The 27,745-nt window shown below is 42.4% G+C and overlaps 1 protein-coding gene across 2 annotated transcripts in view; it reads right to left on the bottom strand.

Annotated features, from left to right (window-relative positions):
* slc38a10 (solute carrier family 38 member 10) overlaps positions 1-17,451 on the bottom strand; it is a 107,783-nt gene extending 90,332 nt beyond the window's left edge. Inside the window, exons 1-3 of one of the 2 annotated variants that reach the window (XM_055653980.1) lie at positions 16,406-17,451; positions 5,343-5,460; positions 1,700-1,745 (exon numbers count right to left, since the gene is read on the bottom strand). In XM_055653980.1, coding sequence (XP_055509955.1) covers positions 1,700-1,745; positions 5,343-5,460; positions 16,406-16,495 — 254 coding nt within the window. In that variant the 5' untranslated portion in view covers positions 16,496-17,451. The remainder of the gene's footprint in view (positions 1-1,699; positions 1,746-5,342; positions 5,461-16,405) is intronic. The other variant, XM_055653981.1, reaches the window with a different exon arrangement.
* Positions 17,452-27,745: the final 10,294 nt, after the last annotated feature.

Raw genomic sequence — 27,745 nt, 5'->3', positions numbered from 1 at the left:
TGAAAAGAATCCGCAGAGATTTACCTTTTAAAATGCTGGATTGTGCCATGCCTATTTTGATCATTTCTGACCGTCAATGAAATGGTGGAATCTTTTTACTTATAAAACACTGATCGTTTATTTGTATGCTTCTGTGCGATTCACATCTTCTTGAAAACCCGACGCGCTAATGGTGAATTTTTTTACATATCCCGGTAGAGATTTACCTCATGATGTCGAAAATCGCCTCATCTGAAAATTTGGTTCATTATTTCGTCAGTTATTTCTTCAAATTCTTCACCAATCTGAAACTAAAGCTAACTGAAGCTGAAGCTAACGGGCTGATTACGTCACAATGCCTCTGCTCCTCGCGGCGAGCTGCGCAGATTTTTCAAGGCGCAGCCTGCTGGCCACTGTTTTTCACGAGCTGCGAGTTACGTACTTCCCCCCCCCCCCCCCCACCCCGTCCCGCCCACAGCCCCAGCTGCCCTCCCACCTCAGGTCTCTGCATTGAGAACCCGAGAGATGCCGAGGAGCATCCGAGTGATGACGTCGCAAAGAGCAACAGGCAATACACTCGAGCCTCGGCTTTCCTGAGAGAACCTGAGAGTTGCCGAGAGCATTGTACTAGAGATGGGCCCTGTACTACAGCTCTCTCTCCCTCTCTCTCTCTCCCCGGGCTCTATCTCCACTTTTCGCAGCACCCTCGCTCGCCCAGCCCTCTCTCTCCTCCTCTCCCCTCCCCCCCCTCCTCTCCTCCTGCTCTCCCCCCCCTTCCCTTTCCTCGCTACCCCCTCTCTACCCTCTCTTCCCCCACCTCCCACTCGTGTGTAGAGGAAGGTTTGTGTGTGTGTGCGTGTGTGATGCCGCAGCCCCTGCCCCCCCCCGCCGCAACCCGCATTCAGGGGACGGGACCCAAAGGTCCCCCCTTGTTCTAGTAATGTTTAAAATCCAGGAAAAAAAGGTCCAACACTATTTTTCCTAAACAATTCATCTTTCCCCAAAAGCCTTTATATGTGGGATAGGAGGCTTTCCCACATCAGGAATATAGTATCAAAAGGAAACATTGCCAAACAAGTTACCGACCGGTGAAATGTGGTAGATTTTCTTCAAAGTTCCCCAACACTTTGCCCCAATCTCAATAGAACACCAGGTCCAAACTAGTAAAATTTTCAAGTGTGGCAAATTTTACGCTAAGCTTAAACTGCAAAATCCATAACTAGAAAGACAACATTATGCCTAATTCATTTACACTCAATGGACCATTGCAGTCAATCCTAATCTGATTTTATCCCAGGTTCCAGAGGTTAAAGGCCAATGAGCTAATTCACAATGCTATTGGGTTGTACAGATGACATTTTTACCAAGAATAACCAATTAGTCTTTTCATATTAGGGGGATTATCCAAACCAAAAGCATTTCAGCTGGTCCCTTTCCTCCAACATAAAACGAATTGAGATACTCGACATGACATAATTGAGACACTTCAGAACTAGTTTTTTTTTCTGTAATCATGTATTCGAGTCCCTCAAAGACACGTCATATTTGTAATATTATTTTAATCTGGAATAATAAACCTTATTTAAAAATAAACTATTTTAGAGTGAGGTGTGGTATGACTGTCAGCTATTTAATACATTATGCAATTCACTTCCGGCCGTGAAATTGCAGCACAGTTACCTAGTAAGCTTAACAAAATAAAAGTTAACACAAAGTTTACCTTGTTTCCACCAGCATTTTGCCTGCTTTTCCATAGGCGTGGAAAGCTAAAAAGTTAAAAAGCATTTGTTAGAAAGCATGTACCATTAAATTTAGGCACTTCCATTAAATTTTAAAAATAAATTACATTTCAGGACACAATCTTTCACCCCAACTATACTGAAGGAAATGTAATTTAAAAACACACAATTCCCTGGTATAGTTTTGTCATGTTCACTATTGAAGTGTCAGAATCAAACTTCTACAATTGCAAAATTTAGGTGAAATACCAAGTCAATTTTGTAAGGTAAGTAAATGTAAAACAGCTGACAAGTTAACCATTATTGATCTCAAATCATACATTTGAAAAAAAAAAAAAAAAATTTCAAGAGGAGGAAATATATTGACAAATATCCATAACCTTATAATATTCCTCTTTGGAATACCCTTTTCTCTAAAGAAGCCACTTAATAAATCCCAAAACAACAAAAGCCTCTTTAAATAGAATTAGATGTTAGACCCAAATCAATGCATTCTAATAAATTTGCAGTCTCAACCATTTTCAGTACGTTGGCAATAGTGGAAGTTGCCATATGATATTTTCAGGACACCTAATACTTCAGCAGTATTCAAACATGCTTTAATTAACTCCATTCTGCTTTGCATCGGGGAGAACAAAAGTAAAACTATGGTTATCAGTCACCTTCAGCACTTTAAATGGTGCTGGATGCGCAGATTTCTTATGCAATTAGATATTACTCCTGTTAATACCAGTACATTTTAAATTCACATTATTACATTTTCTAGTGAACCCAGTGAATTGAAAGTGAATGCAAGGAATGGGTCCCAGTGAGCCAAATACTGTACCGCTGATTTATGAATAGATATCAGGTTATAAATTTTACTGTCGCAAATGTAAAACACCGATTTAGTGAATTCATAGGTTACTGCTTAAAAAAAAAGCAGAAAAGGAGGGAAATTGTCTGTTGAACAATCTAAAGGCTTTAACATTCTCAAAAGCTCAGTAAGTGATACCACCTACTGTTATATGATTTTTTTTTAAATACTAAAGACACAGGTTCAGCAAACAAGCCAACAGGAAGCAGTTCAGCCAACAAAAGATATCATCACCACTATTACCCAAGTGATAAAATTCTCAATCATGTACAGCAACAGGATATAAATGCCTAGTTAAGAAGGAAATAGAAAACATTAAGTTTATGGGTAAATATTTATTAGTGATATGTCCCCGTTGTTTTCTTCAATTAAATATGTACACTGATCTTTAGACAGGATTACAGGTTAAAAAGTTAAAAGCACACAGAATATTAGTTTATATGGTCATACAAAACTGTTGGTTTGATCAAAACCCATACAAATCATCAATCAGGTCACAATTGTGTTAAATTCCTACCCCTACGGCCTCCTTTAAAAACTCCAGTCTCTCTTAGCCCAATTATAGTTTCTTCATTAAGTATTATTTGTATTATTTTACCTCAGTAATTCCCTATGCAATGTGATTTAATGCTTAACCTGAACTTTATCCTTTTCCATTTATTCAGGTTTTAGTTATTTTCCTCACATTACGTTATCTTTTGCATGAACTGCCCAAGGACAAGCTATTCCCAACTTCTGTTCTTTAAAGAAATGTTCTCTCATTACCATAAATCCCAGCCCAATTTTTATTCCCATTTTTAAACCACTTGTCCTTAATTAAAATACAGCTCAATGGCATGACCTGGTGCCACACCCAACCCCTTCCCCAATCATTAACCACCCACTTTTCCCCTGACAATTTCCCAAATACACACTGCCTTTTCCTTGTACCAGTGCTCATTATCACTCAGTACAAACAGAGGCTGGATCACACCCTTCAAAACAATTATCAACCATCCCATGTCAATTAATATTACATACTTTCCAACAACCATAATCACTTTATCTCAGCTGTCTTTCCTCTTTGGAATGCTTTAATAAATTAGGTTTGATTGCACTGATAACTCCATGGAAAAGCAAACAGTAGGGCACATATCAGTCAGCGCCAGACGCCTGTGCCTACACATTACAGAATAGAGTACAAAATATGTTGGCAGCCAGGTGCCCCTCAGCTCTCCTGTATTCATCATCAAGTCCAGGTTTGGACCCGAACATTTTGAGGAGAAAGATTTGATTCCTCCATTTTACACCAACTCTATTTGTAGAATCTAGACTAGACCTGTTCATTCAAATAAACTTGAAATATGTTACCCTTTCGGTTCCTAAACTTTATAGAAGTGCAATTTCAATAAATATATTTTATTTAAATGCAATCTTAATTATTTCTATGCGTCTTGGATCCGTAGGGATAATTAAAGAATGTGGGACAGGTTATCCTGGTAGTCCAAAGGAAGAGTCTGACCTGAAGCTTAAGAGCATGGATTTCTCAGTCTCAAGGTATTTGAAGACAAGGCCTCCAGAACAATGGGAAGGATGTTTCCACCTGAGGTACATGTGATCATGTGCACCACATGAGGTAAATACAAACCACTTATTGGCCTTGCACATGATCTCTCTCACAATCAACCTCAAAAATCTCTTGGCCAGAGATACAGGTGATTGTGGAAAACATGTTTTTATTTTCACAGTACAATGTGGTTTAGCCCCGTGACTTTAACTGTAAAGTTCACGTGAGTGCTTCTTGATTTCCAGCCAATTAAAATGTTCCATGTGATAAATAGCATATAGGATGGTAAGTCACAAAGAGCTGCAGAGAAAGTAAACCACAGTTGTAGCAAGGGCAAGAGGATATAATTTTGAAGGTAAAAGAAATTGATGACATAATAGGAAACAGCTTGACCCTCAAGCTACTCAATGCCCAATGAAAAAGAACATCAGTTAATTCAAGTGCAAAGAAATTCTAACATTTTAATTCAACAATGCATTGTTAAAAACACTATACAGCCTCAGTTGGTTGGTTGTCTGCTCTCTTAACTTTCTGCAGGTTACATAAGAAAAAGGAAACGATTGGAGCCGCTTTTACTCCCAACACCACCCTAAAAACCCAATCCGCTCTCGGATTTCTTCCACGATTTCTAATCTGTAAAGGGCCTGTCCCATTTGGCGATTTTTTCGGCGACTGCCGGCTTCATTTCAGTGTCACCAAAGGATTTTAAACATTTCAAAATCCAGCAGCGACAAAAAAATGTTGCGATACTTGAAAATACACTGCGTGTCAAACGTCATCACGCCACGTCATCACGCATCATACCACAAATTTTTCGATGACCTGATACATCAGTCAGTGATGCCGGTAGTCGCTGAAAAAAATCGCTAAGTGGAACAGGGCCCTTAGGATTAGATGTCTTGAGTAATCCGATATCTTTTAATGCTTTAAGAAGTGTTTAAGAAAGAACTGCAGATACTGGAACAATCGAAGGTTGACAAAAAATGCTAGAGACCCGAAACGTCACCTATTCCTTCTCTCCATTGATGCTGCCTCACCCGCTGAGTTTCTCTGGCATTATTTGTCTACCTGCTTTCTAAGAAGTACTCAATTAGCGTTCATTTCACTTACATGAACACCAAAGACACATTACGTCATGTTGCTTTCCACGTGCTGTAATGGCACCAAGATCCAGATTGCAGATTTAAAAATGAAACTTCAGTACTGTTCAAACATGACTTACCAAGACCTGCATAAGTTCTTCGCTTACTAGTATTTGCTACCTTCACCAGGAACATACAGGACTGGTGAGTCATCCAGGAGCAGAAGAGGAGCAGCACGACACCCAATGCAATACCACACTGTAGGGTTAAAAAATAAATCAATTTTAGTAAGAACAAGCCATCAGCATGCTTATGAACCACAAAATAATTGACAAAATATTTTATCTCAATAATTTAGTTCATAGTGCTGTGGTGTCTGCCCCTGAAATTATTTGATCCCTTTAGCCACATAGAAAGGGCCATTCGGCCCTTCAAGCCTAACTCCCTCTTAAATATGCCTTCTCTCCATACCCCCTGATTAACTGGCCACATCTAACTCCCTCTTAAATATAGCCAATTAACTGGCCTTAACTACCTCAGCGGCAGAGAATTCCAGAGATTCACCACTCTCTGAGTGAAAAAAGCTTTCCTCATCTCGGTCCTAAAAGATTTCCCCCTTATCCTTAAACTGTGACCCCTTGTTCTGGACTTCCCCAACATCGGGAACAATCTTCCTGCATGTAGACTGTCCAACCGCTTAAGAATTTTGTAAGTTTCTATAAGATCCCCCCTCAATCTTCTAAATTCTAGCGAGTACAAACCGAGTCTATCCAGTCTTTCTTCATATGAAAGTCCTGCCATCCCAGGAATCAGTCTGGTGAACCTTCTCTGTACTCCCTCTATGGCAAGAATGTCTTTCCTCAGATTAAGAGACCAAAACTGTACGCAATACTCCAGGTGTGGTCTCACCAAGACCCTGTACAACTGCAGTAGAACCTCCCTGTTCCTACACTTAAATCCTTTTGCTATGAATGCTAACATACCATTCGCCTTCTTCACTGCCTGCTGCACCTGCATGCCTACTTTCAATGACTGGTGTACCATGACACCCAGGTCTCGTTGCATCTCCCCTTTTCCTAATCGGCCACCATTCAGATAATAATCTACTTTCCTGTTTTTGCCACCAAAGTGGATAACCTCACATTTATCCACATTATACTACATCTGCCATGCATTTGCCCACTCACCCAGCCTATCCAAGTCACCTTGCAGCCTCCTCACAGCTAACACTGCCCCCCAGCTTCGTGTCAACCGTAAATTTGGAGATGTTGCATTCAATTCCCTCGTCCAAATCTTCTTATATATTACTAAAACTCTGTTCTTGACCGGTTTTGGCTTTCTGTGCTGCGGTTTCCGAGAGTACACCGCCACCTACGGCCGTCATTTTTGGCCACCTCGCTCAGAGCCCCCCTCCGCCATATGTGTGCCGAGGATTTTTCCCGTCGATGAAAATTGACAGAGATATTAATGGTTTTACAACATTCCCCATTCTCTCTGCTGCCCCTGCTGGAGGGAGGGGGAGGGACTATAAAACCAGGAAATGGTGTGCCTCAATCAGTCGCTGCAAATGGTGTGCCTCAATCAGTCCCTGCAAGTGGTGTGCCTCAATCAGAGCTTTGAATGGCACTGACAAATGTCTACAGCACTGCGAGTACCCTTAATTTGCTTTGAAAATGAAAATATGGTTAGAGCTAAAAAAGCACTGCCTGCAAATGGTTGTTTGGGTTTAAGTAAAAAGGCACACTCTCTCCCTCCCCCCCCCCCTCCTCACTCTCCTCTCCCCCCATCACTCTCCTCCCCCCTCTCCTCCTCCTCTTTCCTCCCCCTCCCCCACCCCTCCACACACACCCCTACCCCCTCCCTGCTCCTCACGTCTCTCTCTCCTCTCCCCCCCCCCTCCCCCTCTCCATTAGCGTGAGTGCAGGGGGGGGGGGGGGGGGGGGTAGTTTTGGGGTGATGGGGCCGGCAGCCCCCCCCCCCCCCCCCCCCCCCACAACCGCACGTTGGGGGAACAGACCCAACGGGTCTGCACTTGGTCTAGTCATTAATATATATCGTAAATAGCTGGGGTCCCAGAACTGAGCCTTGCGGTACCCCACTAGTCACTGCCTGCCATTGTGAAAAGGTCCCGTCTACTCCTACTCTTTACTTCCTGTCTGCCAGCCAGTTCTCTATCCACATCAATACTGAACCCCCAATACCGTGTGCCATAGTAGAATGTTACAGCCATCAGACATTTAAACATGAATTTCATAGTAATCCTTGAAAAAATGAAATCAAGCAAAACCAGTTGTACAAATCCATTTTCTTTTTTTGAGTAATTTCTTAGTTACTATTATAAAAGTGATGTTTTGAAGTCCAATATGCTGGTTTTTCTGCCATTTAGCCAAGGGCGAGTCAGATGCAATGGTAAGAAAGAAAAACAGAAAAAATGTTCCTGATGTTGGGAGAACTTTCTTCACAGTTTAAGAATTGGGACTGAGATGAGGAAAAACTTCTTCACCCAGAGAGTTGTGAATCTGTGGAATTATCTGCCACAGAAGGCAGTGGAGGCCAGTTCACTGGATGTTTTCAAGATTTAGCTCTTGGGGCTAAAGGAATCAAGGGATATGGGGGGAAAGCAGGGACGGGGTACTGAATTTTGATGATCAGCCATGATGATATTGGGCGGCAGTACTGGCTCGAAGGGCTGAATGGCCCACTCTGGCACCTATTTTTCAATGTTTAATGAAAAAATTAAAAGAAACTGCATTCATGAAGAAAAGGAAAAAAATGTTAGATGTTAGAATAATTAAAATGCTTTCAATGCACTTTCATCAGAATGAACAAGGAAAACAGAACACATTGAAGATCATAAATGGCTCTCCTGTCAAAGAGCACAATTTCAAGGTACACATCCCAAAAGTCAGTAGTTCTTAAATAGTTCTGACTATTAAAAAGACTGTGGACTATGGAAATCCAAAATTAAAACAGAAAATTAGAAAATGTCCTGCTTGGCAGATAAATTATATGACATCTCTACTCCTTGATGAACATCCTTATTTTTAGGTGTTTACTGGCAGAATGGGGCATGACAAAAACGTATGCAAGGTGGAGATTTAAAGTACAAGGGGGCGCTACTCTAATACCACCCCTCCTGGCTTTGCATTTCTCTCCCCCCCCCCCCCCCCCGTCGCCTTCCACCCACATTCCTTCCTCTGGTTTCACAATTCACGCCTCTCCTAACCTTATCTCGCCTTTCATCTCTGGCCTTTGTCCAATCATCTGCCTATCACCCCCCCCTTCACCTGTATCCACCTATCACTGTAGGAGAGAACTGGAGATGCTGGTTTAAATCAAAGGTAGACACTAAATGCTGGAGTAACTCAGCGGGACAGACAAGAGACAAGACAAGAGACATTTATTGTCACATGCACCAATTGGTTAACCCATTCCTTAACGCCACGCATTCCTTCTCTCCAAAGATGCTGCCTATCCCACTGAGTTACTCCAGTATTCTGTGGCTACCTTCCCACCTATCACTGACCATGCTTTATCCTGCCCCCACCTCTCTCCCCTCCCCCCCCCCTCCCTGACCACAATCAATCTGGAGAAAGGTCCCGACCCAAAACATCACCTATCCGTGTTCTCCAGAGATGCTGCCTGACCCCCGAGTTACTCCAATACTGTCTATTTTTGAATACTGCAAGTTCTGCACTTTATGGTAGCAGCCGCCACAATCTCTCAAGGTCAACATCAAAGTACATATTCATGCAGACTTCATAAATTACCATCTGCATTCCTATTCTAACATTGCAGGTCTGGTGCAACCAGGCTGCAAGTCAAATGACAAGACCCTCACCTGACCCTTTCGTCTACATGGGAGGGAAATTGTGAAGTAAACAAGTCTAAGAATTTTATTTTTAATAAATGCACAACTGTTGATGCAATTGCAGAACTAGACCAACCATCAGGCTGGGCTCTAGATTTATGCAGGTTTAACTCAAAGGATGAAGTGACGATGGAGCGTGAAGACCAGATTTGCCTAACAAAGCAGAGAGACAATCCAAGCAGCAATCGGGAATTCCAAACGTTCTGTGGATAATTTAGTCTGTTTTTGGGTCAATCCTGGCATACAGAATTGGCTGACCTCAAAATAATTGCTCAAACCACACCCCGCACACCCTTCAATCCTCCCGCCTGCTGAAGTTTAAAATAAGATCCACAATGACACATCATGCTATTTCTTGCTCATATATAACATTCGTCAACAGGGCACAATGGAAAAGGTGGCCACAAATGCCAAAATCTTTCTCTTATTTAGAATCTTCTGAAAGAGTCACTAAAACTGTCTACATTGGGGAAGGCTTGTGTTGCTCATGGGCTTAAAAGGCAAATAGAAACCATGCTGGAATGGATTAGAGACAATGAAAATGCAATTCTCTTGAATACCGAGGATCTTATGTTTAACAAAACAGAAACTCGTTGGTACCACTTTTCAGTAGAATTACCCTTTCTATGGATACAAAGGAACACAGATTAGTTTTCAGTAAAATACTCTTTTTGTCATGCGAGCTGAAGCCAGATGGCAAGACAAAGTCTGTGAAATACCAGCGAGGCAATATACAACCGTAATGGCAACTGCATTAACAATAAAAAAAGATGGCTGAGATAGTGAAATGAAACATTATCCAAGTCTATAAACCATGAAAGGAGTTTACGTTACTGATACACCTTGATTATATTCCCAGAACACTTTTACTTTTAAAACTTTATAAAATAAGGAGGAAAATTCTGTGTATAGCAAGTTTAAATTTGATAAATTTGAGGGTTTGAGAATATATCATCAATGAAATTTGGAATAAAACCCAACACAAGTAAATACCTGTGGCATGGACAGTTCAGCCATACCAGCAACATTATGATACCAGGGAATCGCTCCAAAGGTCCAAATAGGTCAAACAATGCCATTATTTTCTTGAAAAACTATTCCAAAGCAAACTGCTAGATAAACTCAGCAGGTCAGGCAGCAACTGTAGTAGAAAATGGATTCCCCCAAAAAACTGAATAACACAATATATAAGAAGAACCCAATTATATATGGTACAATAAGAATTTGGAAACAAATAAAATTATCTTTAAAATTAAGAAATCTATCACTGTTAATGCCAATTGCGAATAACCCTTTATTTAAACCATCTCTTATTGATAAGACATATAACCAATGGGAAAGTCTCGGAATTAGAAGGATCAGGGATATGTATGAAATAGGAAACCTACTATCATTCCAACAACTACAATTAAAATTTAAATTGAAAAACAACCAATATTTTAAATATCTTCAGATTTGCGACTTTGTGAAAAAATATATACAAGGATATCAAAAGGTAACTCCTGACTTATTGGAAGAAGCAATGAATATTGAAGCTGACTCACAAAAATTAATATCCTATTTATATAATAGTATTCTAAATATAGACCTACCATCGACAGAGGTACTTAGAGAAGAGTGGGAACGGGAATTAATGATAAAAATTACGAAGGTTAAATGGGAAAAATACCTGATATATATTCACAAATGTTCAATTAATGTAAGACATAATCTAATACAATTTAAAATTGTACATAGATTATATTATTCAAAAACAAGATTGAACAAATTTTATCCAAATATATCCGCCACTTGTGATAAATGTTTAGCCCAAAAGGCAACTATAACACACTCCTTAGTTTCCTGCATAAAACTTTATAGATTTTGGAATGATATTTTTGAAATACTTACAAAATTATTCAAGACAAGAATGGAACCTAATACTGAAATGATTATATTTGGTGTAATGGAAGATGGGAATAAATTGAACGCGTCTCAAAATCTATTCCTTAATTATGGTTTAATAATAGCAAAAAAATTAATACTTAAATTTTGGAAGGGTACATCAATACCAACGCTTAAAATGTGGATTGCAAGTATGTTGGACACCGCTCATCTTGAGGAAATGCGATTCCTCCTAATGGATAAATCAGACCAATTCATAACGAGTTGGTCTCCATTCGTCGTTTTTTTGGAATCATATGGTGCAACACAATTGTAAAAAATAACTGTTTCAGGACTGGACGAGGGTTGGTCAAGACTATAAATAATGATCTCCTTTTCTTTTCACTATTTTCTCTCTCAACTTTCTTCATTTACTCGTTTTCTTTCTTCACACACTATATATTTCACATTTTTCTATCCTTTACTATCTAACTTCTTTTTCTTATTCTCATCTTTTTTCAATGTAACAAAAAAAAAAGAAGTTGTACATAAAATGTATTATGAAAATATATATTAGGCACTTTGGTGCCATATGACTGTGCTTACTTCTAATAAAATAAAATATAAAAAAAAAAAAAAAAAAAATAAATAAATAAATAAAATGGATATACAACATTTCATGTCGGGATCTTTCTTCAGACTGAAGAATCTTTTTCAAGAATCCAGCATCTACAGTTTCTTACATTTTAAGTGGACAAATTTCAATATAATTATAGACATCAGGGGATGTTTGGAAGGGTATAAACTAATCTCATCATTAACATGCAAGAAAAAGGAATGTATTTTTACATACTGTTTATTGCGCATCACAGAAACCTCCCAAAAAGTTCTCATATAATAAGTTGCGTTTATGTGCAGTTGCTGCGCCAGGAGACCATAAGGTCGTTGCTTGTGCAAAGCAATGCATAAAATAACCAAATAATATGGTGCTTGCAAAAGAGAGAATATCAGCCAAAACACAGAACTTCCTCATCAAATTAGTACAGGGTACCATGATTTCTACAACATTTAAATCAAGTACAGAAGTTCAAGTTTGCATTTATAGTCACTTAACCAATTAAGGTGCAGTGAAATTTGAGTTACCATACAGCCATACTAAGTGAAAAGCAATAATATACACAGCCACATAAAATAAAATTCAACATAAATATCCAGCACAGTGGAATCCACATTCCTCACAGTGATGGAAAGTAATAAAGTTCAGTCATCTTCCTCTTTTGTCCACCTGTGGTCGGGGCCTTTGAACCCTCCGCAGTCGCCAGCTGCCGACGGTCCGATGTCTGAAGCCCTCACGTCGGGATGATCGAAACTCCGGCGTCGGGACAGATTGGAACACTGCATGGCATTCCTGAGTCAGCCTCTTCTTAGCGGCTTCACGGTGTTAAAGTCCACAGGCCCCAGCAGTCAGAGCACCTTCGCTGGCGATCCTGGGCAAAAGATCGCCCACTCCACAATGGTAAGTCGCGGCTCGAAGCTCTAGGCCAGTCTCCAGGAAAGGCCGCACCAAGTTTTTAGGCTGCAGGGGGGAGGATGCGACACGGAGAAAAATCGCATCTCCTTCAAGGTAAGTGGCTGAAAAAAGTTTCCCCTGATCCTTTCCCCCCCCCCCACCCCCCAACATAAAACATACATTCAAGACATACTCAAAATAACAAAAACAGAGAAGGGACGACAGACTGTTGGCGAGGCGGCCATTACGGGAATATATTCAATTAGAAAGACACACTTTCAGCAAAATATCAAATGTTTGCTGCGGACTTTGAACCCGAGGTCTGGCTTAACATACAGAATGCTACAAAGTGAAATAACCCAACAATTAAATTGCTCAAAAGCCTAAAATAAGATTTTTCAGCGGACATTAACTCTTCCATGTTCAATACTTCTCAAGGCCTATACGGCACTCACATTATCACAAATGTACCAAGTTTAATCTTAATTTTCTCATCCAAGCTCTTTTCGTGTGAACAAACTGTGAAAAATACTGACTAGTTTGAACCAACTAGTGATAATTCAATTTGTGATAATTAACTCGAAGCACTGCCCTGAATGTACTTTATCCAAGTCTTTAACTATACTGTATTGTGACCTTCAGTCTCCCTTCTCTCCTAACCTGAAGAGCCCATTTCTCCTTGTGTTCCCCTTCCCACACTACTGATAATAGGTACTAATCCTTACTTGCTGCTTTAAGGGCCTGTCCCACTGCGGGGACCTAATTTGGGAGTTTAGAAGAGTTAAAAAAAGTGTCATGGTCTTGTTGTATCGCTGAAGTAGAACACCTCCTACGACCTCCTTCGCCTATATAGAGAACCTCCTACGAATATGTAGAAGACCTCCTTCGACTATGTTGAAGACCTCCTTCGACTATGTTGAAGACCTCCTTCGACTATGTTGAAGACCTCCTTCGACTATGTTGAAGACCTCCTTCGACTATGTTGAAGACCTCCTTCGACTATGTTGAAGACCTCCTTCGACTATGTTGAAGACCTCCTTCGACTATGTTGAAGACCTCCCTCGACTATGTTGAAGACCTCCTTCGACTATGTTGAAGACATCCTTCGACTAGCTTCGGGAAAATTGGACACAGAATAGTGGAGAGTGAAGCCGACCACCTTCGACTATACTAACACTATCTCTGACTACCTTTGACTGCCTTTGAATAACATGCCGACCTACTTCGACTAAACCTACCAAGTAAAAAATATCGATTTTTTTCCATGCCGACCAATTTTTACTTGCGGACAGTTTTAAGCAAGCTAAAAAATACTCCTCGACCAAACTGAGGCCTCGAATATGCGGGAACTTCTCTCGAGCATGAAGGAGAGTTACATAGACCTCCTAGGACCACGTGTCGACCATGCTGCGAGTGAGTCGAGCGCAAACTCTTCTAAACTCGCAAATTAGGTCCCTGCAGTGGGACAGGCCCTTTAAGCTTTCTGTACACACAAATTAAGAATGCAACTGGCTTCAAAAACACAGATTGGATTCAAATCTTACAGATGTTTAACTGAATTATTTTGTTGTTATTTAATGCTGCTCCAAAGCCACTGGACCACAGTGGGTTGTAAGCAAATTCTACGATTTCTCACATTCCCTCTTGCAGTTCCTGACCACTTGGAGTCATAATCATAGAGTGATAGAGCACAGAAACAGGCTCTTCGTCTCAACTCATCCATGCTGACTAAGATGTCCCATTTGCTCATGCCTGGCCCACATCCCTGCAAACCTTTACATATAAACATAGAAAATAAGTGCAGTAGTGGGCCATTCGGCCCTTCGAGCCTGCACCGCCATTCAATATGATCATGGCTGATCATCCATCTAGTATCCTGTACCTGCCTTCTCTCCATACCCCCTGATCCCTTTAGCCGCAAGGGCCACATCTAATTCCCTCTTAAATATAGCCAATGAACTGGCCTCAACTACCTTCTGTGGCAGAGAAATCCACAGATTCACCACTCTGTGTGAAAAATGTTTTCCTCATCTCGGTCCTAATAGATTTCCCCCTTATCCTTAAACTGTTGCCAAGACTCGAGAGCCCAAGTTATCGGGCAAAAGTTTGCTAAGCTCGGACTTTATTCTTTAGAGCACAAGAGACTGAAAGATGACCTCTGAAGTGTATAAAATCATAAGGGGAATAGATAAGGTGAATGTACAGATTCATCCCAGGGTAGGTGAATTATCTGCAATTTTCCAGCTTAATGGCATCTTTCATATAGTAGTAGGGTGACCAAAACTGATCACAATACCGCGTGTGGCCTCACCACCACAATCTTGTCAACTGTAACATATCAAACTTCTACACCCAATTCCCTGACTGATGGCAAGCAAGCCAAAACCCTTCTTCACTATCCTATCTTCCCACGACAACAATTCCAGGAATTTGTGTACTAGTTTTTCTCAATTTCTCTACTCTACAACGCTCCCCAGGGCCCTACCTATTCAATGAGAAGGTCCTGCCCTAGTTTGACATTTAAAAAAAAAGCAGATTTTCACACTTATCTGAATTAGGCTCCATAATTCCACTTATTCCATGCAATTCATTTTCTTTGCATTAAGTAGAAATCATTACTTCAAAAAATATATATCTGCATTCTTTAAACATTGCAACTTAATACAATCACCTGTTTTAAATAATGCCCCTTCTGCATCATGCAGTGCCACAGCTGGGAGAGCGACTGCCTCATGGCGCCAGAGATCTGGGTTCAATCCTGACCTTGGATGCTAGCTATCCTGTGTGGAGTTTGCACACAATTATTTTACCTGCCCAAGTGTCTTTTAAATGGAATTAAAGTATCGGCCTCAACCATCTCCACCGGCAACTCGTTCCATGTAACTCCTTCCCTCTGAGTGAAAAGTTACCCCTCAGGTTTGTAGGTTAATTGGTCTCTGTAAATTGTTCCAAGTATGTAGGGAGTTGATCAATGCAGGTGGGAAAACAGAGCTAGTGTGAAGAGGTGATTGATGATCAGCATGGACTTGGTGGGCCCAAAGGCCTGTGTCAATCATGCCTGGGTCAATTACTAAACTTAACTCTGGTTTAAAAATAAAAAAAAGTAATTCATTCACTTTTACAAGAATGGATTAAAGAAAAGTGCAATCATTGATAAAATAATGTTGGCATGATACCTGACTGGCAACTTTAAGTTGATGCAGCCACTGATAACAACCATATTGTTTTTAGAAACTAACATTCCTGTTAACAATAACACAGGATTTAAATTATGTAACTTCAACAATTTCAAATTTTCACATTTACAGTAACAATACAACAAATAAAAACTGCGATTAATTATATGTACTGAACAATTTAAACAATATTTCAGGGTGCTTCATTATTCAACAATGGGGCACAGGGAAATGTTGAGATGAGGCTGCCATGTGATAGGTGGAAACAAGTTTTTTGTGGGTGTATGAAGGCATATTGACCACTTCTGATCCTCAACGTATATGGGCAAATCATCGACAAAACTTGTGTACAAAGGAACCCCAATCGCTGGTTTACACCGAAGATAGACAAACAATGTTGGAGTAACTCAGCAGGCCAGGTAGCATCTCCAGAGAAAAGAATTAGATGACGTTTCGGGTCGAGACCAAAGTCGAGTCTAAAGAATGGTCTCGACCCGAAACGCCACCTATTCCTTTTTTCCAGATATGCTGCCTGACCCACTGCATTACTCCAGCATTTTGTGTCTGTCTTCGGTGTAAACCAGCATCTGGAGTTCCTTCCAGCACAATGCTTAAGTATTGCAGTGTGTCTATCTGCAAATCCATCATGAAACCTCAGCCATCTGACTGAAACATATTTGCTTTCATATACAATTAAATTATGAATGGTTTGTCACATTTTATTAATATTCATCATACTAAAGGAATAATGTCTCTGCTGGAACAGAACACGTCACCACTCACCTGTTTAAAGCAGAATGGCATGGTGAGTACACTGACTCCCACAATACTGTTCACAACGTTCATGATGAGGCCCCAGTTCGACGCTGTCATGTTGAATTCGTTTTGTGAAGGGAAGTTAACACAAAATCTCAAAATTTGAAAAAAAAACTAACCCACTGTGGATTATTCCTCCCTTAACTGACAAAATTATTCGTGTTGAGCGTCAGTAAGTGTCAAAGGGGAAAGAACAGCCTATCATGTCCATATTGAAATATTAAGACAAATTGGGATACAAAATATTCTAGTGCCCAAACTATAAGTTGCAATAATTACAACTTGTATAGCTCTCAAAAAACTTACTGAGACGTAAAGAAAAAACTACTTGGCATGAAGGGAAATAAATGATGGTACTCCACCCAAAACCCTCAGTTAGAACAGCATCGGCAGTGACATCAAATCCTGCAGCTTTGGCCTTTTACACAATCAGTAAAAGTGGTTTACTAGTCAAAACATGTTGGAAATAACGTGGCAAATACCAAATAATTCAATCATGAGTAGCTACTGAAAAAAGATAAAATAAAGACTTTGAAGCTCGCCAAAGGAAAAATATGAAAGTTTCTTTTCAATAAGCAAATTAGAAAATAAAAAGTATGCAAAATAAACGCAAATGTGGAACAGGAAGGGATGTGGAGGGGCGGCTGGCAGGACTTTCCGTGACGTGGCGGTAGCTCAGCGTGGACTTGGCCACGGCATGTCGGCTCTGTGTTTACAAACAGTCGATCAGCTCTGCCCGGCCCGGTCTGGCTCAGCTCAGCTCAGCTCCCCAGTGACAGCGCCTGTTGCCGCCGCCGCCGCAACCTGGGCCAACCTTCACCTGCCCCTGCCGCCTCGGCAACACCGACAGCTCTCACTCAATCGCGCCGCTCCGATTCAACGCCGGCATCTGCGGCCCCCACGCCCACAATGGTCCTGCTCCCTCCAGTACCGGGAGACTTCTGCCCACCGCCGGGTTACCGCCTAATGACTCCGCTGCCGCCCTCCCCCCCAACTCCCGTCTCCAGGAAGTCCCCGACTAACAACAAGCATGGGATGGGATGGGCTGCCCCCCAGCTCCAGCACCTACAACGCCGCCCTGGTGGACGGGAGGACTTGTGACGCCTACTGATGGTCCCACCCAAAGATTATAGAGGAGCTCCTCTATAATCTTTGGTCCCACCCAAACATGAATGAATGATACTTTATTGTCACGTGCATCTAGGGTACCTAGGTACAGTGAAACACTTTGTTGGCTCTGACAAAGTTACAAAATAACCCAATAGTCCTATCAACTGCCTGCTGCCGCTGTGCTGTTAATGCCCCGTCCCACTTAGGAAACCTGAACGGAAACCTCTGGAGACTTTGCGCCCCACCCAAAGTTTCCGTGCGGTTCCCGGAGGTTTTTGTCAGTCTACCTAATGGTGGAAAATGGCTTCCGCTTCTTCCATGTTCCGGCGATTATTTCAAAAAATTCAAAACCTGCCGCGACTAAAAATAGGTTGCCGTTTTAAAAATCGGTAATTTTTTAGTCGAAGCCGGTTGCGATGCTAGTTGAAGGTGGTTGCTGGAGGTTGTACAAGCATCTCACCACCATCATTCTGCCGCGAGAGTCTGCAGTCATTCGTTTCTTCATTACCTGCACTTGTTTCCATCCTAAGACCCATTTCACAGTTTAAGGATAAGAGGGAAGTCTTTTAGGACCGAGATGAGAAAATCATTTTTTACACAGAAAGTGGTGAATCTGTGGAATTCTCTGCCACAGAAGGTAGTTGAGGCCAGTTCATTGGCTATATTTAAGAGGGAGTTAGATGTGGCCCTTGTGGCTAAAGGGATCAGGGGGTATGGAGAGAAGGCAGGGATGGGATACTGAGTTGGATGATCAGCCATGATCATATCTAATGGCGGTGCAGGCTCGGAGGGCCGAATGGACTAGTCCTGCACCTCTTTTCTATGTTTCTATGTTTCTATAAGCTCGAGCAGTTCCCAATGATCTATCGAAGCACAATTTCCAATGTTTCTGTTTGTGGACAACTCCCTTCCCTACCTCAGTAACCCCATCTCGCATAACCTCTATGCAGCCTCAAATTCATCACAATCATTTTGAGACACTGGAGAAGTATAAAGTTCTAAAAGAATGACATGAAGAGAGTGAGATAAGGGAAGAGTATGCAAATGTTCTTGGATATGTTACATAGAAACATAGAAAATAGGTGCAGTATTAGGCCATTCGGCCCTTCGAGCCTGCACCGCCATTAGATATGATCATGGCTGATCATCGAACTCAGTATCCCATCCCTGCCTTCTCTCCATACCCCCTGATCCCTTTAGCCACAAGGGCCACATCTAACTCCCTCTTAAATATAGCCAATGAACAGGCCTCAACTACCTTCTGTGGCAGAGAATTCCACAAATTCCACAGATTACTGTCGACTATCGACAATACCGCCAGCAGGCTGGCTACCGAAGCTGAAGGGAGGAATGTGCACACATTCTCCATGTCCGAGCACGAAGTGATGAGGGCTCTGACACGGGTGAACACGAGAAAAGCTGCAGGCCCCGATGGCATCTCGGGGTGAGTACTCAAGTCCTGTGCTATGCAGCTAGCTCCAGTGCTCACGACATTATTCAACCTCTCCTTGGACAAGTCCGTGGTCCCTGCCTGCTTCAAAATATCCATCATTGTACCGGTACCAAAAAATGCCTCCCCAGCCTGTCTAAATGACTACCGTCAGGTGGCCCTTACCTCAGTAGTCATGAAATGCTTTGAGAGGCTGGTGAAGAATCACATCTGCGCCTTCCTCCCTCGGAACATGGACCCGTTGCAGTTTGCATATCGTCCGTACAGGTCCACGGACGATGCGGTCTTCCAGGTCTTGCACACCGCTCTCTCCCATTTGGACAGCCAGAAGGGGGGCTACGTGAGGATGCTGTTCATAGACTACAGTTCAGCCTTCAACACGATAGTCCCCACCAGACTGGCTGGGAAGCTAATGGAATTGGGGCTCAACACCTCCCTGTGTGCCTGGGTCCTGGACTTTCTCACCGCCAGGCCCCAGGTAGTCAAGATGGGAGGGAATACATCAAAGACCCTCACCCTGAGCACAGGATCGCCCCAGGGTTGCATCCTCAGCCCCCTATTGTACTCCCTGTACACACATGACTGTGTGGCTAGGTTCAGCTCCAACTCAATAATTAAGTTTGCTGATGACATTATGGTGTGAGCCTGATCTCAGACAACAACGAGAAGGCCTACTAGGAGGAGGTGGCTGATCTAGTACTCTGGTGCCAGGATAGCAGCCTCCTCTTGAACATCAAAAAAACAAAGGAGCTGATCATGGACTTTAGGAGGGCATATCATCCGAGGACGTACACTCCATTGATGATAAATGGGGATCCTGTGGATAAGTTGAACTGTTTTAAATATTTGGGAGTCCACATCTCCGAGGATATGACATGGGCATCATCACACGCCTCAGCACTCGTGAGTAAGGCAAGACAGCGCCTTTACCACCTCAGGCAATTGAGGAAATTCAGAGTGTCTCCGAGGATCCTCCAGTGCTTCTACGCAGCGGCGGTGGAAAGCATCTTTTCCGGGAACATTACCATCTGGTGTGGGAATTGCTCTGCCAAGGACAAGAAGGCTCTGCAGAGAGTAGTGCGTTCGGCCGAACGCACTATGGGAACTTCACTCGCCCCCCTGCAGGAACTATACAACAGGAGGTGCAACTCCAGAGCAAATAAAATCATGGGAGACCCCTTCCACCCCAGCAACGGACTGTTCCAGCTGCTACGGTGAGGCAAATGCCTCCGTTGCCATGCGGTGAGAATGGAGAGGTTGAGAAGGAGTTTCTTCCCAGAGGCAATTCGGACTGTAAACGCCTATCTCACCAGGGACTAACTGTACAGAACGTTTTTCCTTCCATTATTTATTAAGTAAAAGAATATGTGTGTTATGATTGTGTTTTATAATTTGTTTGGTTGTTTTGTTGTTTGTCTTTTGCACAAAAGTCCGCGAGCATTGCCACTTTCATTTCACTGCACATCTCGTATGTGTATGTGACAAATAAACTTGACTTGACTTGACTTGACTAAAAAATGATTTTCTCATCTCGGTCCTAAAAGACTTCCCTCTTATCCTTAAACTGTGACCCCTAGTTCTGGACTTCCCCAACATTGGGGTCTTGACAATGTGGTACGTCTATTTAAGAAGGGCAATAGGGACAAACCTGCTTATTAAAGGCCAGTGAGCGTTACATCAGTGGTGGCTTATTATTAAAGAAAACTCTAAGGGATCGGATCTACTCACATCTGGAGAAGCATAGATTTATTAGGAACAGGTCTAGGTGGACTAGATTAATAAGGGTTTCGACCCAAAACGTCACCCATTCCTTCTCTCCAGAGATGCTGCCTGAGTTACTCCAGCATTTTGTATCTATCTCATGTCTTACAAACATGTGAGCTTTTGAGCCGACGATGATGGTGTTTGATGAGGGTAGGGCAATGGATATTGTATACATAGACTTTAGTAAAGCGTTTGACGACATCCTTCATGATAGGATTATGAAAAGAATTAAGGTGCACGGTATGAGATAGGATTCAAAACTGGCTTGGTCACGGATGACGGATGGTAGTGGTGATGGATATGAAGGTCTGTGATCAATAGTGTTCTGCGGACATCAGTATTTTGAGCTCTTGTGATATATATGAGATGAAAATGGAGGTGGGCTGATTAGTAAATTTGCACACAACACAAAAATAAACTCCATCCACCTTTCCTCTGTCCAGATTTTCAACAGGTCCCAGCAGAGATCCTTGTGGAGCACCACTGGTCACAGGTCTCCAGTCAGAGAAACACCCCACCACCACCACTCATGTCTTCTATGACCAAACCAATTTTGTATCTAACTTAACTCATTGTGGATCCTATGCAACTTAACCCTCTGTGTCAGAATACCTGTTGAGCCTTGTCAAGTATTTAACTAAAGTTCATATAGATAATGTCCATTGCCCAACACTTCTCAGTCATCTTTGTTGCTTCCTCAAAAAATTCAATCTTATTTAGACTTCCCATTGTCGGAAGGATGTGGCGGCTTTGGAGAGGGTGCAGAAGAGATTTGCCCTGATTAGAGGGTATTCGCTGTAAGGAGAGGTCGGACAAACTTGGATTCTTTTCTATGGAGTATCAGTGGCTGTGCCAAGTTTTTCATACTAAAGGCGGTGGGTGCCTGGAGTGGTGGTGGAATCTGATATAATAGGTATGTATACACAAGAAGCTTTTAGATAGGAACATGAATTTGCAGAAAATTGGGGGATATGGATCACATGCAGACAGTGGAGGTTAGTTTAACATGGCGTCATGTTCGGCACAGACATTGTGGGCTGAAGGGCATGTTACTGTGTTGTATTGTTCTATGTTCTATGTTGTGAGACCGAACTTCCCCCGCACAAAGGCATACTGACTTTCCCTAATAATGCCATGTTCTGCCCAATACAACTGAATCCTGCCCCTAAGAATCTTCTCCAATAATGTCCATGCCAGTGGGTGAAAAATCAATCATGTTTTTCAAAAGTAGCTCATATCGAGCATGTTAAGGGGCTGCTCCTTCTTCTATTTCTGTGTTCTCACATATCTCCTAGTAACAAAGTAAGTGTGAATGAGATATGATTTCTCTAAAGTACTACACAGTTCATGCAAGACTTCAGTGCCAAATGTCTACATTTCTGTAAGATATTGAACAAAGCCCTTTCACCCAGGGAGTCAACGTTGCCTCCTGCTCAACGCTAATTTTGCCTATAATTTATTCTCCCTACATTCCCACAACGTTCCGCCTCCACACCCAGATTCTACCATTCAGTGACACAACTGAGACAATTTACAGAAGCCAATTAACCGACTAACCTGCAGGTCTTTGGAATGTGAGAGGAAACCAGAGCACCCAGAGGAAACTCACGACGTCACAAGGAGAATGTGCAAATTCCTTCATAAATGGCACTGGAGCTCAGGATTGCATCGAGATTAATGGAGTTGTGAAGCAGCAATCCTGTTAGATGTGACGGTGTGGCCAATATTCTTCACTGTTTGCAAAGTTTTTTTCCAGCTCTTGAAGTACCTCAGCAGCATGAAAGCACCATATATATGAAAATTTGTTCTTTCCTTTGAGGGGTTTGAGCAAAAGCAAACTTAAGGGGAACATTAGATCAGACATTTCTAATCTTCATTTTTTTACACTGAATCAATCTTTCTGTAGAACTGACTGGAGTTTTAAAATTATTTATCAAACGTTGACTCTAATTGATTTAATTCCTAAACAAATCCCAGTCTTCACAACAAGCAAATGAAATAGTATAATTTCATAATTTAACTATATACTGCTCATAAAGCCAGTTCTTTCAAAGCTCTAGCGAACAATTTCAGTAAAGCCCGGGAGAATCGTGAGTATTTAGAAAATCAATAAGTACATTAACACAATGACAAAGTGCCCTCACTAATCAACTTTCTCCAATACTCTGGAATGCACATAAACAAAGTATAATAAATACTGATTACGTTTGCCTACTAAAGCTGTATAATATTTATAAGTGGAGTGTAATGCAGCCATACAAATAATGTTAAATGACATGGCTAAGTATAACCAATCATGGTTCTTATTCCATCAGTTAGCTAGTGAACTTAAATGAGAATGATCCACTTAATATATCTCGTATTTTATTTCTTTAAAATGATGGCATCTAAAAACAGTTGCTAGAACTGGAAATAGTCATTTAACAGAATTAAAAATGTTTGAACTGGTGTTTAGCCTATAAAATATTCATGTTTTTAGAGGTCGTAGACAATACTTGCATAATTGCAATGTTTGTCTCCGACAATCAATTGGAAGGTACCTTTCTTAGATCATTACTCCTTTCTTAAACAATTTTCTACTCTAAATTCCTAAAAAATATTATTTGTTGGCACCAACATTGCCATCTTTCACCTATTCAAATTTGATACCTGTTAAATGTATCACAGCACAATAAGCATATAAATTGTGTTAAAAATGAGAACTAACATATGCAATCTTGCTCTTGACTTATTTACCTCAACCACACAACTTCTAACTTCCGTGATCTCGCCATTCCTTAAGTCTAAAGTGTCACCAAATCCTTCACAAGGATGGCGGCCTTCCCAAGACCACTGTCACCTATCATATCTCTCCTTTGTGAGAATTGAATTCCTAAAACATTTCTTATGCAGGTGACTTTTTTTTTTGCACTCGGAAGATAAAAATGCTGGAGGTTTCAAGTTAGCTTCAAACAGGCTTTTGAAATGAATGCAAGGCTGACTTTTATCATTTTGTAAACATTTGTACTAAGCCCGAGTTTAAAACATCAATATCTTGTACGATTTGTACGTGCACATGATTGGTACTTTTTAAAGTAACATTTATTAGAACATGTGTGTCTGTGAATGTTATTGTGCATATAATCTACCATGCATAAACAGGTTTGTCTAAAGGAACAGCCAAGATCAAAGATGGAGCCCTAGGGGCATGAAGTGCTAAACAAAGCAAGACTTGCATTTACAGTATATAGTGTCTTTCATGGCCTCGGGTCATCCCATAGTACATTACAGTCAATGGAGAATTTTCTCCATTCAGCTAGTGTTGCATGTTAAAAAACCAGTCCAGACCATAGATCCAGCCCTGAAGGCATAATAACCTACAAGGTATTGAAAATTTCATCAGGCACACAATCAATGCAGGCCTAACATAGTCCCTTATTACTTTGGTCTGGACCTGAACATAGGTATGTTCCAAGGTTCATTTCAATGTGCAGGAAGAAATTACAGAAGTAGCAAATGGAACAGTGAAGGTTAAGGCACTTTGAAAATAGAGAGTTCAGACAAAAAGGCTATAATGTCTATTATGCAGCATGTTTTTACGTACTATATGATAGATTTGAATGTGATTGACATAACTTTCTTTGTGTGTGACATGATTACTGTGAAATTGTGTACTGAACCTCTGGAATTATGGCACTTAAGCAGCCAACTCCTTTTACGCTGTACACCTTGGAAAATCCATCCTCAATGGCTCCAAAAGAAAAAGAAACAGTCGGCTGTGCAGTCATTTTAGTGTAGGCCATTCTTTGGATTGATGAATTTCTAGGGCCTTTCTAGGTCCAATTATTTGCTGAAGTTACATAGTGATTTAAAAAAAATCTTTGTCATCGTAAAATGATTTGCATAATTAACATTCCCTCCACAGTTTGGAAGTGTGCAAGGAAAACTACACAGCTCATCCGTTCTACTCATCCATATACTATAATTACAAAAGCAACTCAGATGCAAAGGAAACTCAATGCCAGTAAAGTTATGGGGAAGCACAGAAATGCACTAAACAATATCCTCTCTTTATTTACAATACAATACCATTTATCTGTCATTTGAAACTCACATGACGTTCAAACGAAATTTGGTTTCTGCATGCATACAAGAAAAGAACCAAGACACACACCAACACAATTTACACAAACATCCATCACCGTGAATCTCCTCCTCACTGTGATGGAAGGCAAAGTCTTGTCTCTCCCCAGCTCTCCATTCTTCTCCCGATGTCAAAGTCAAAGTCAAAGCCACCAGGGGGCGCTAGCAAGTCCGCGGCCATTTAAAGTCGCGCCGGGCGATGTAAGGCCCTGCTCCGCGTCTTGATGTTGGAGCCCCTGGCGGGCGCTAGCAAATCCCGTGGCTGTTTAAGCCGTGCTGGGCGATGTAAGGCCCCGCTCTTCACACCTTGTTGCTCTTCTTTCTCCTAGCCAGTTTCTTCCCACATACATCGAATATATGTGCAGGAAGGAACTGCAGATGCTGTTTTTTGCCAAAGACAGACACAAAATACTAGAGTTACTCAGCGGGTCAGGTAGCATCTCTGGAGCTGCCAGACCCGCTGAGTTACTTCATCATTTTGTGTCTACATTCAAAATACATCTGATGCCCTCCACCTCTTTACAGTTTCCTGTCACCTCATTCTAACTGGTAAATTTTCACCATGAATGTTCAACTTCTCTACACCCCCATCCCATGCCAGGGTGATCTGATGAACCTTTAATCATTTCTTTAGTGGACACCCAACTAAACTGAACTGAACTGAACCAATTTCCTTCACCACCATACCCATTTACTTCTCTCCTGCCATTGCTGGTCCACCGTCATCCCTGCTAGGGTCCCTTTCCAGTCAACTTTGGCCAGCTCCTCCCTCATGCCTCCATAATCCACTTTGTTCAACTGCAACACTGACACTCCCTCTCAAATTGCAGATTAAAACTTATCATATTATGGTCACTACCTCCTAATGGGTCCTTTACCTTGAGTTTCCTTATCAAATCTGGTTCATTACATGACACTAAATCCAGAATTGCCTTCTCCCTGGTAGGCTCCAGTCCAAACTGCTCTAAGAATCTATGTTTTCTATGTTTTCTATGAATCCATCTTGGAGGCACTCCACAAACTCCCTTGCTTGGGGTCCAGTACCAACCTGATTTTCCCAGTCTACCTGCATATTGAAATCTCCCATAACCAAGGTAGCATTACCTTTGTTACATGCTAATTTTAACTCCTGATGCAACTTGTACCCTATCTCCAGGCTACTGTTTGGGGGCCTGTGGATAACTCCCATTAGGGTCTTTAGCAGTAGATGAGGTTGGAGGAGATACAGGTGAACCTTTGTCGCACCTGGAACGACTGCTTGGGTCCTTGAATGGAGTTGAGGGGGGAGGCGAAGGGACTGGTGTTGCATTTCTTGCGGTTGCAACGGAAAGTGCCCGGGGAGGGGGTGGTATGGGAGGGAAGGGAAGAATTGACAAGGGAGTTGCGGAGGGAGCGGTCTTTGCGGAAGGCAGACATAGGGGGAGATGGGAAGATGTGGCGAGTGGTGGGGTCACGTTGGAGGTGGCAGAAATGGCGGAGGATTATTTGTTGTATTTGCCGGCTGGTGGGGTGAAAGGTGAGGACTAGGGGGACTCTGCCCTTGTTGCGAGTGCGGGGATGGGGAGAGAGAGCAGTGTTACGGGGTATGGATGAGACCCTGGTGCGAGCCTCATCTATGGTGGCGGAGGGGAATCCCCGTTCCCTGAAGAACGAGGACATTTCCGATGCCCTGGTGTGGAACGTCTCATCCTGGGAGCAGATGCGGCGTAGGCGGAGGAATTGGGAGTAGGGGATGGAGTCTTTACAGGGGGCAGGGTGGGAAGACGTGTAGTCCAGATAGCCATGTGAGTCAGTTGGTTTGTAGTGTATGTCGGTCAGAAGTCTGTCCCCTGCGATGGAGATGGTGAGGTCAAGGAATGGTAGGGAAGTGTCGGAAATGGTCCAGGTGTATTGGAGTGTCGGATGGAAGTTGGTGGTGAAGTGGATGAAGTCAGTCAGTTGTGTGTGGGTGCAGGAGGTGGCCCCAAAGCAGTCGTCAATGTAACGGAGGTAGAGGTCGGGGATGGGCCCCTGGTACGTATTGAGCAAGGATTGTTCAATGTACCCGACAAAGAGGCAGGCGTAGCTGGGGCCCATGCGTGTGCCCATAGCTACGCCTTGTGTTTGGAGGAAATGGGAGGAGTCAAACGTAAAGTTGTTGAGCGTGAGGACCAACTCCGCTAGGCGGAGGAGGGTGTCAGTGGCTGGGTATAGGTTGCTCCTCTGGTCGAGGAAGAACCGGAGGGCTTTGAGGCCATCCTGGTGGGGGATGGAGGTGTAGAGTGACTGGACATCCATGGTGAAGATGAGGGGGTGAGGGCCTAGAGAGTGGAATGCGCAGAGGCGGCGCAGAGTGTCTGAGGTGTCTAGAACATAGGTGGGAAGGGATTTGACCAAGGGGGATAGTATGGAGTTGAGGTATGTGGAGATGAGTTTGGTGGGGCATGAACAAGCAGAGACAATGGGTCTGCCGGGAGAGCCGGGTGTGTGGATTTTGGGGAGAAGGTAAAAACGGGCCGTGCGGGGTTGGGGAACGATGAGGTTGGAAGCTTGGTCGGGCAGGGCATGGGAGTTGATGATGTTGGTGATGGTGCTAGATATGGTGGCCTGGTGCTCGTCAGTGGGGTCATGGTCCAAGGGTAAGTAGGAGGAGGTGTCCGAGAGTTGGCGCGTGGCCTCAGCTTTGTAGAGATCGACGCGCCAGACTACCACGGCACCTCCCTTGTCGGCTGGTTTGATAACCCAATCTGGGTTTTTGCGGAGTGATTCAATGGCAGTGCGTTCAGGGGGGGAGAGATTGGAGTGAGACAGGGGAGTGGAGAAGTTGATGCGGTTGACGTCGCGGCGGCAGTTCTGGATAAAGAGTTCCAGAGCCGGGACTT

The sequence above is a fragment of the Leucoraja erinacea genome, chromosome 23 (assembly GCF_028641065.1).
Source record: "Leucoraja erinacea ecotype New England chromosome 23, Leri_hhj_1, whole genome shotgun sequence".
NCBI classification, from domain to species: domain Eukaryota; kingdom Metazoa; phylum Chordata; class Chondrichthyes; order Rajiformes; family Rajidae; genus Leucoraja; species Leucoraja erinaceus.
The sequence above is the reverse complement of the archived record's forward strand: the minus strand, read 5'-3'. Positions and strand labels throughout refer to the sequence as shown.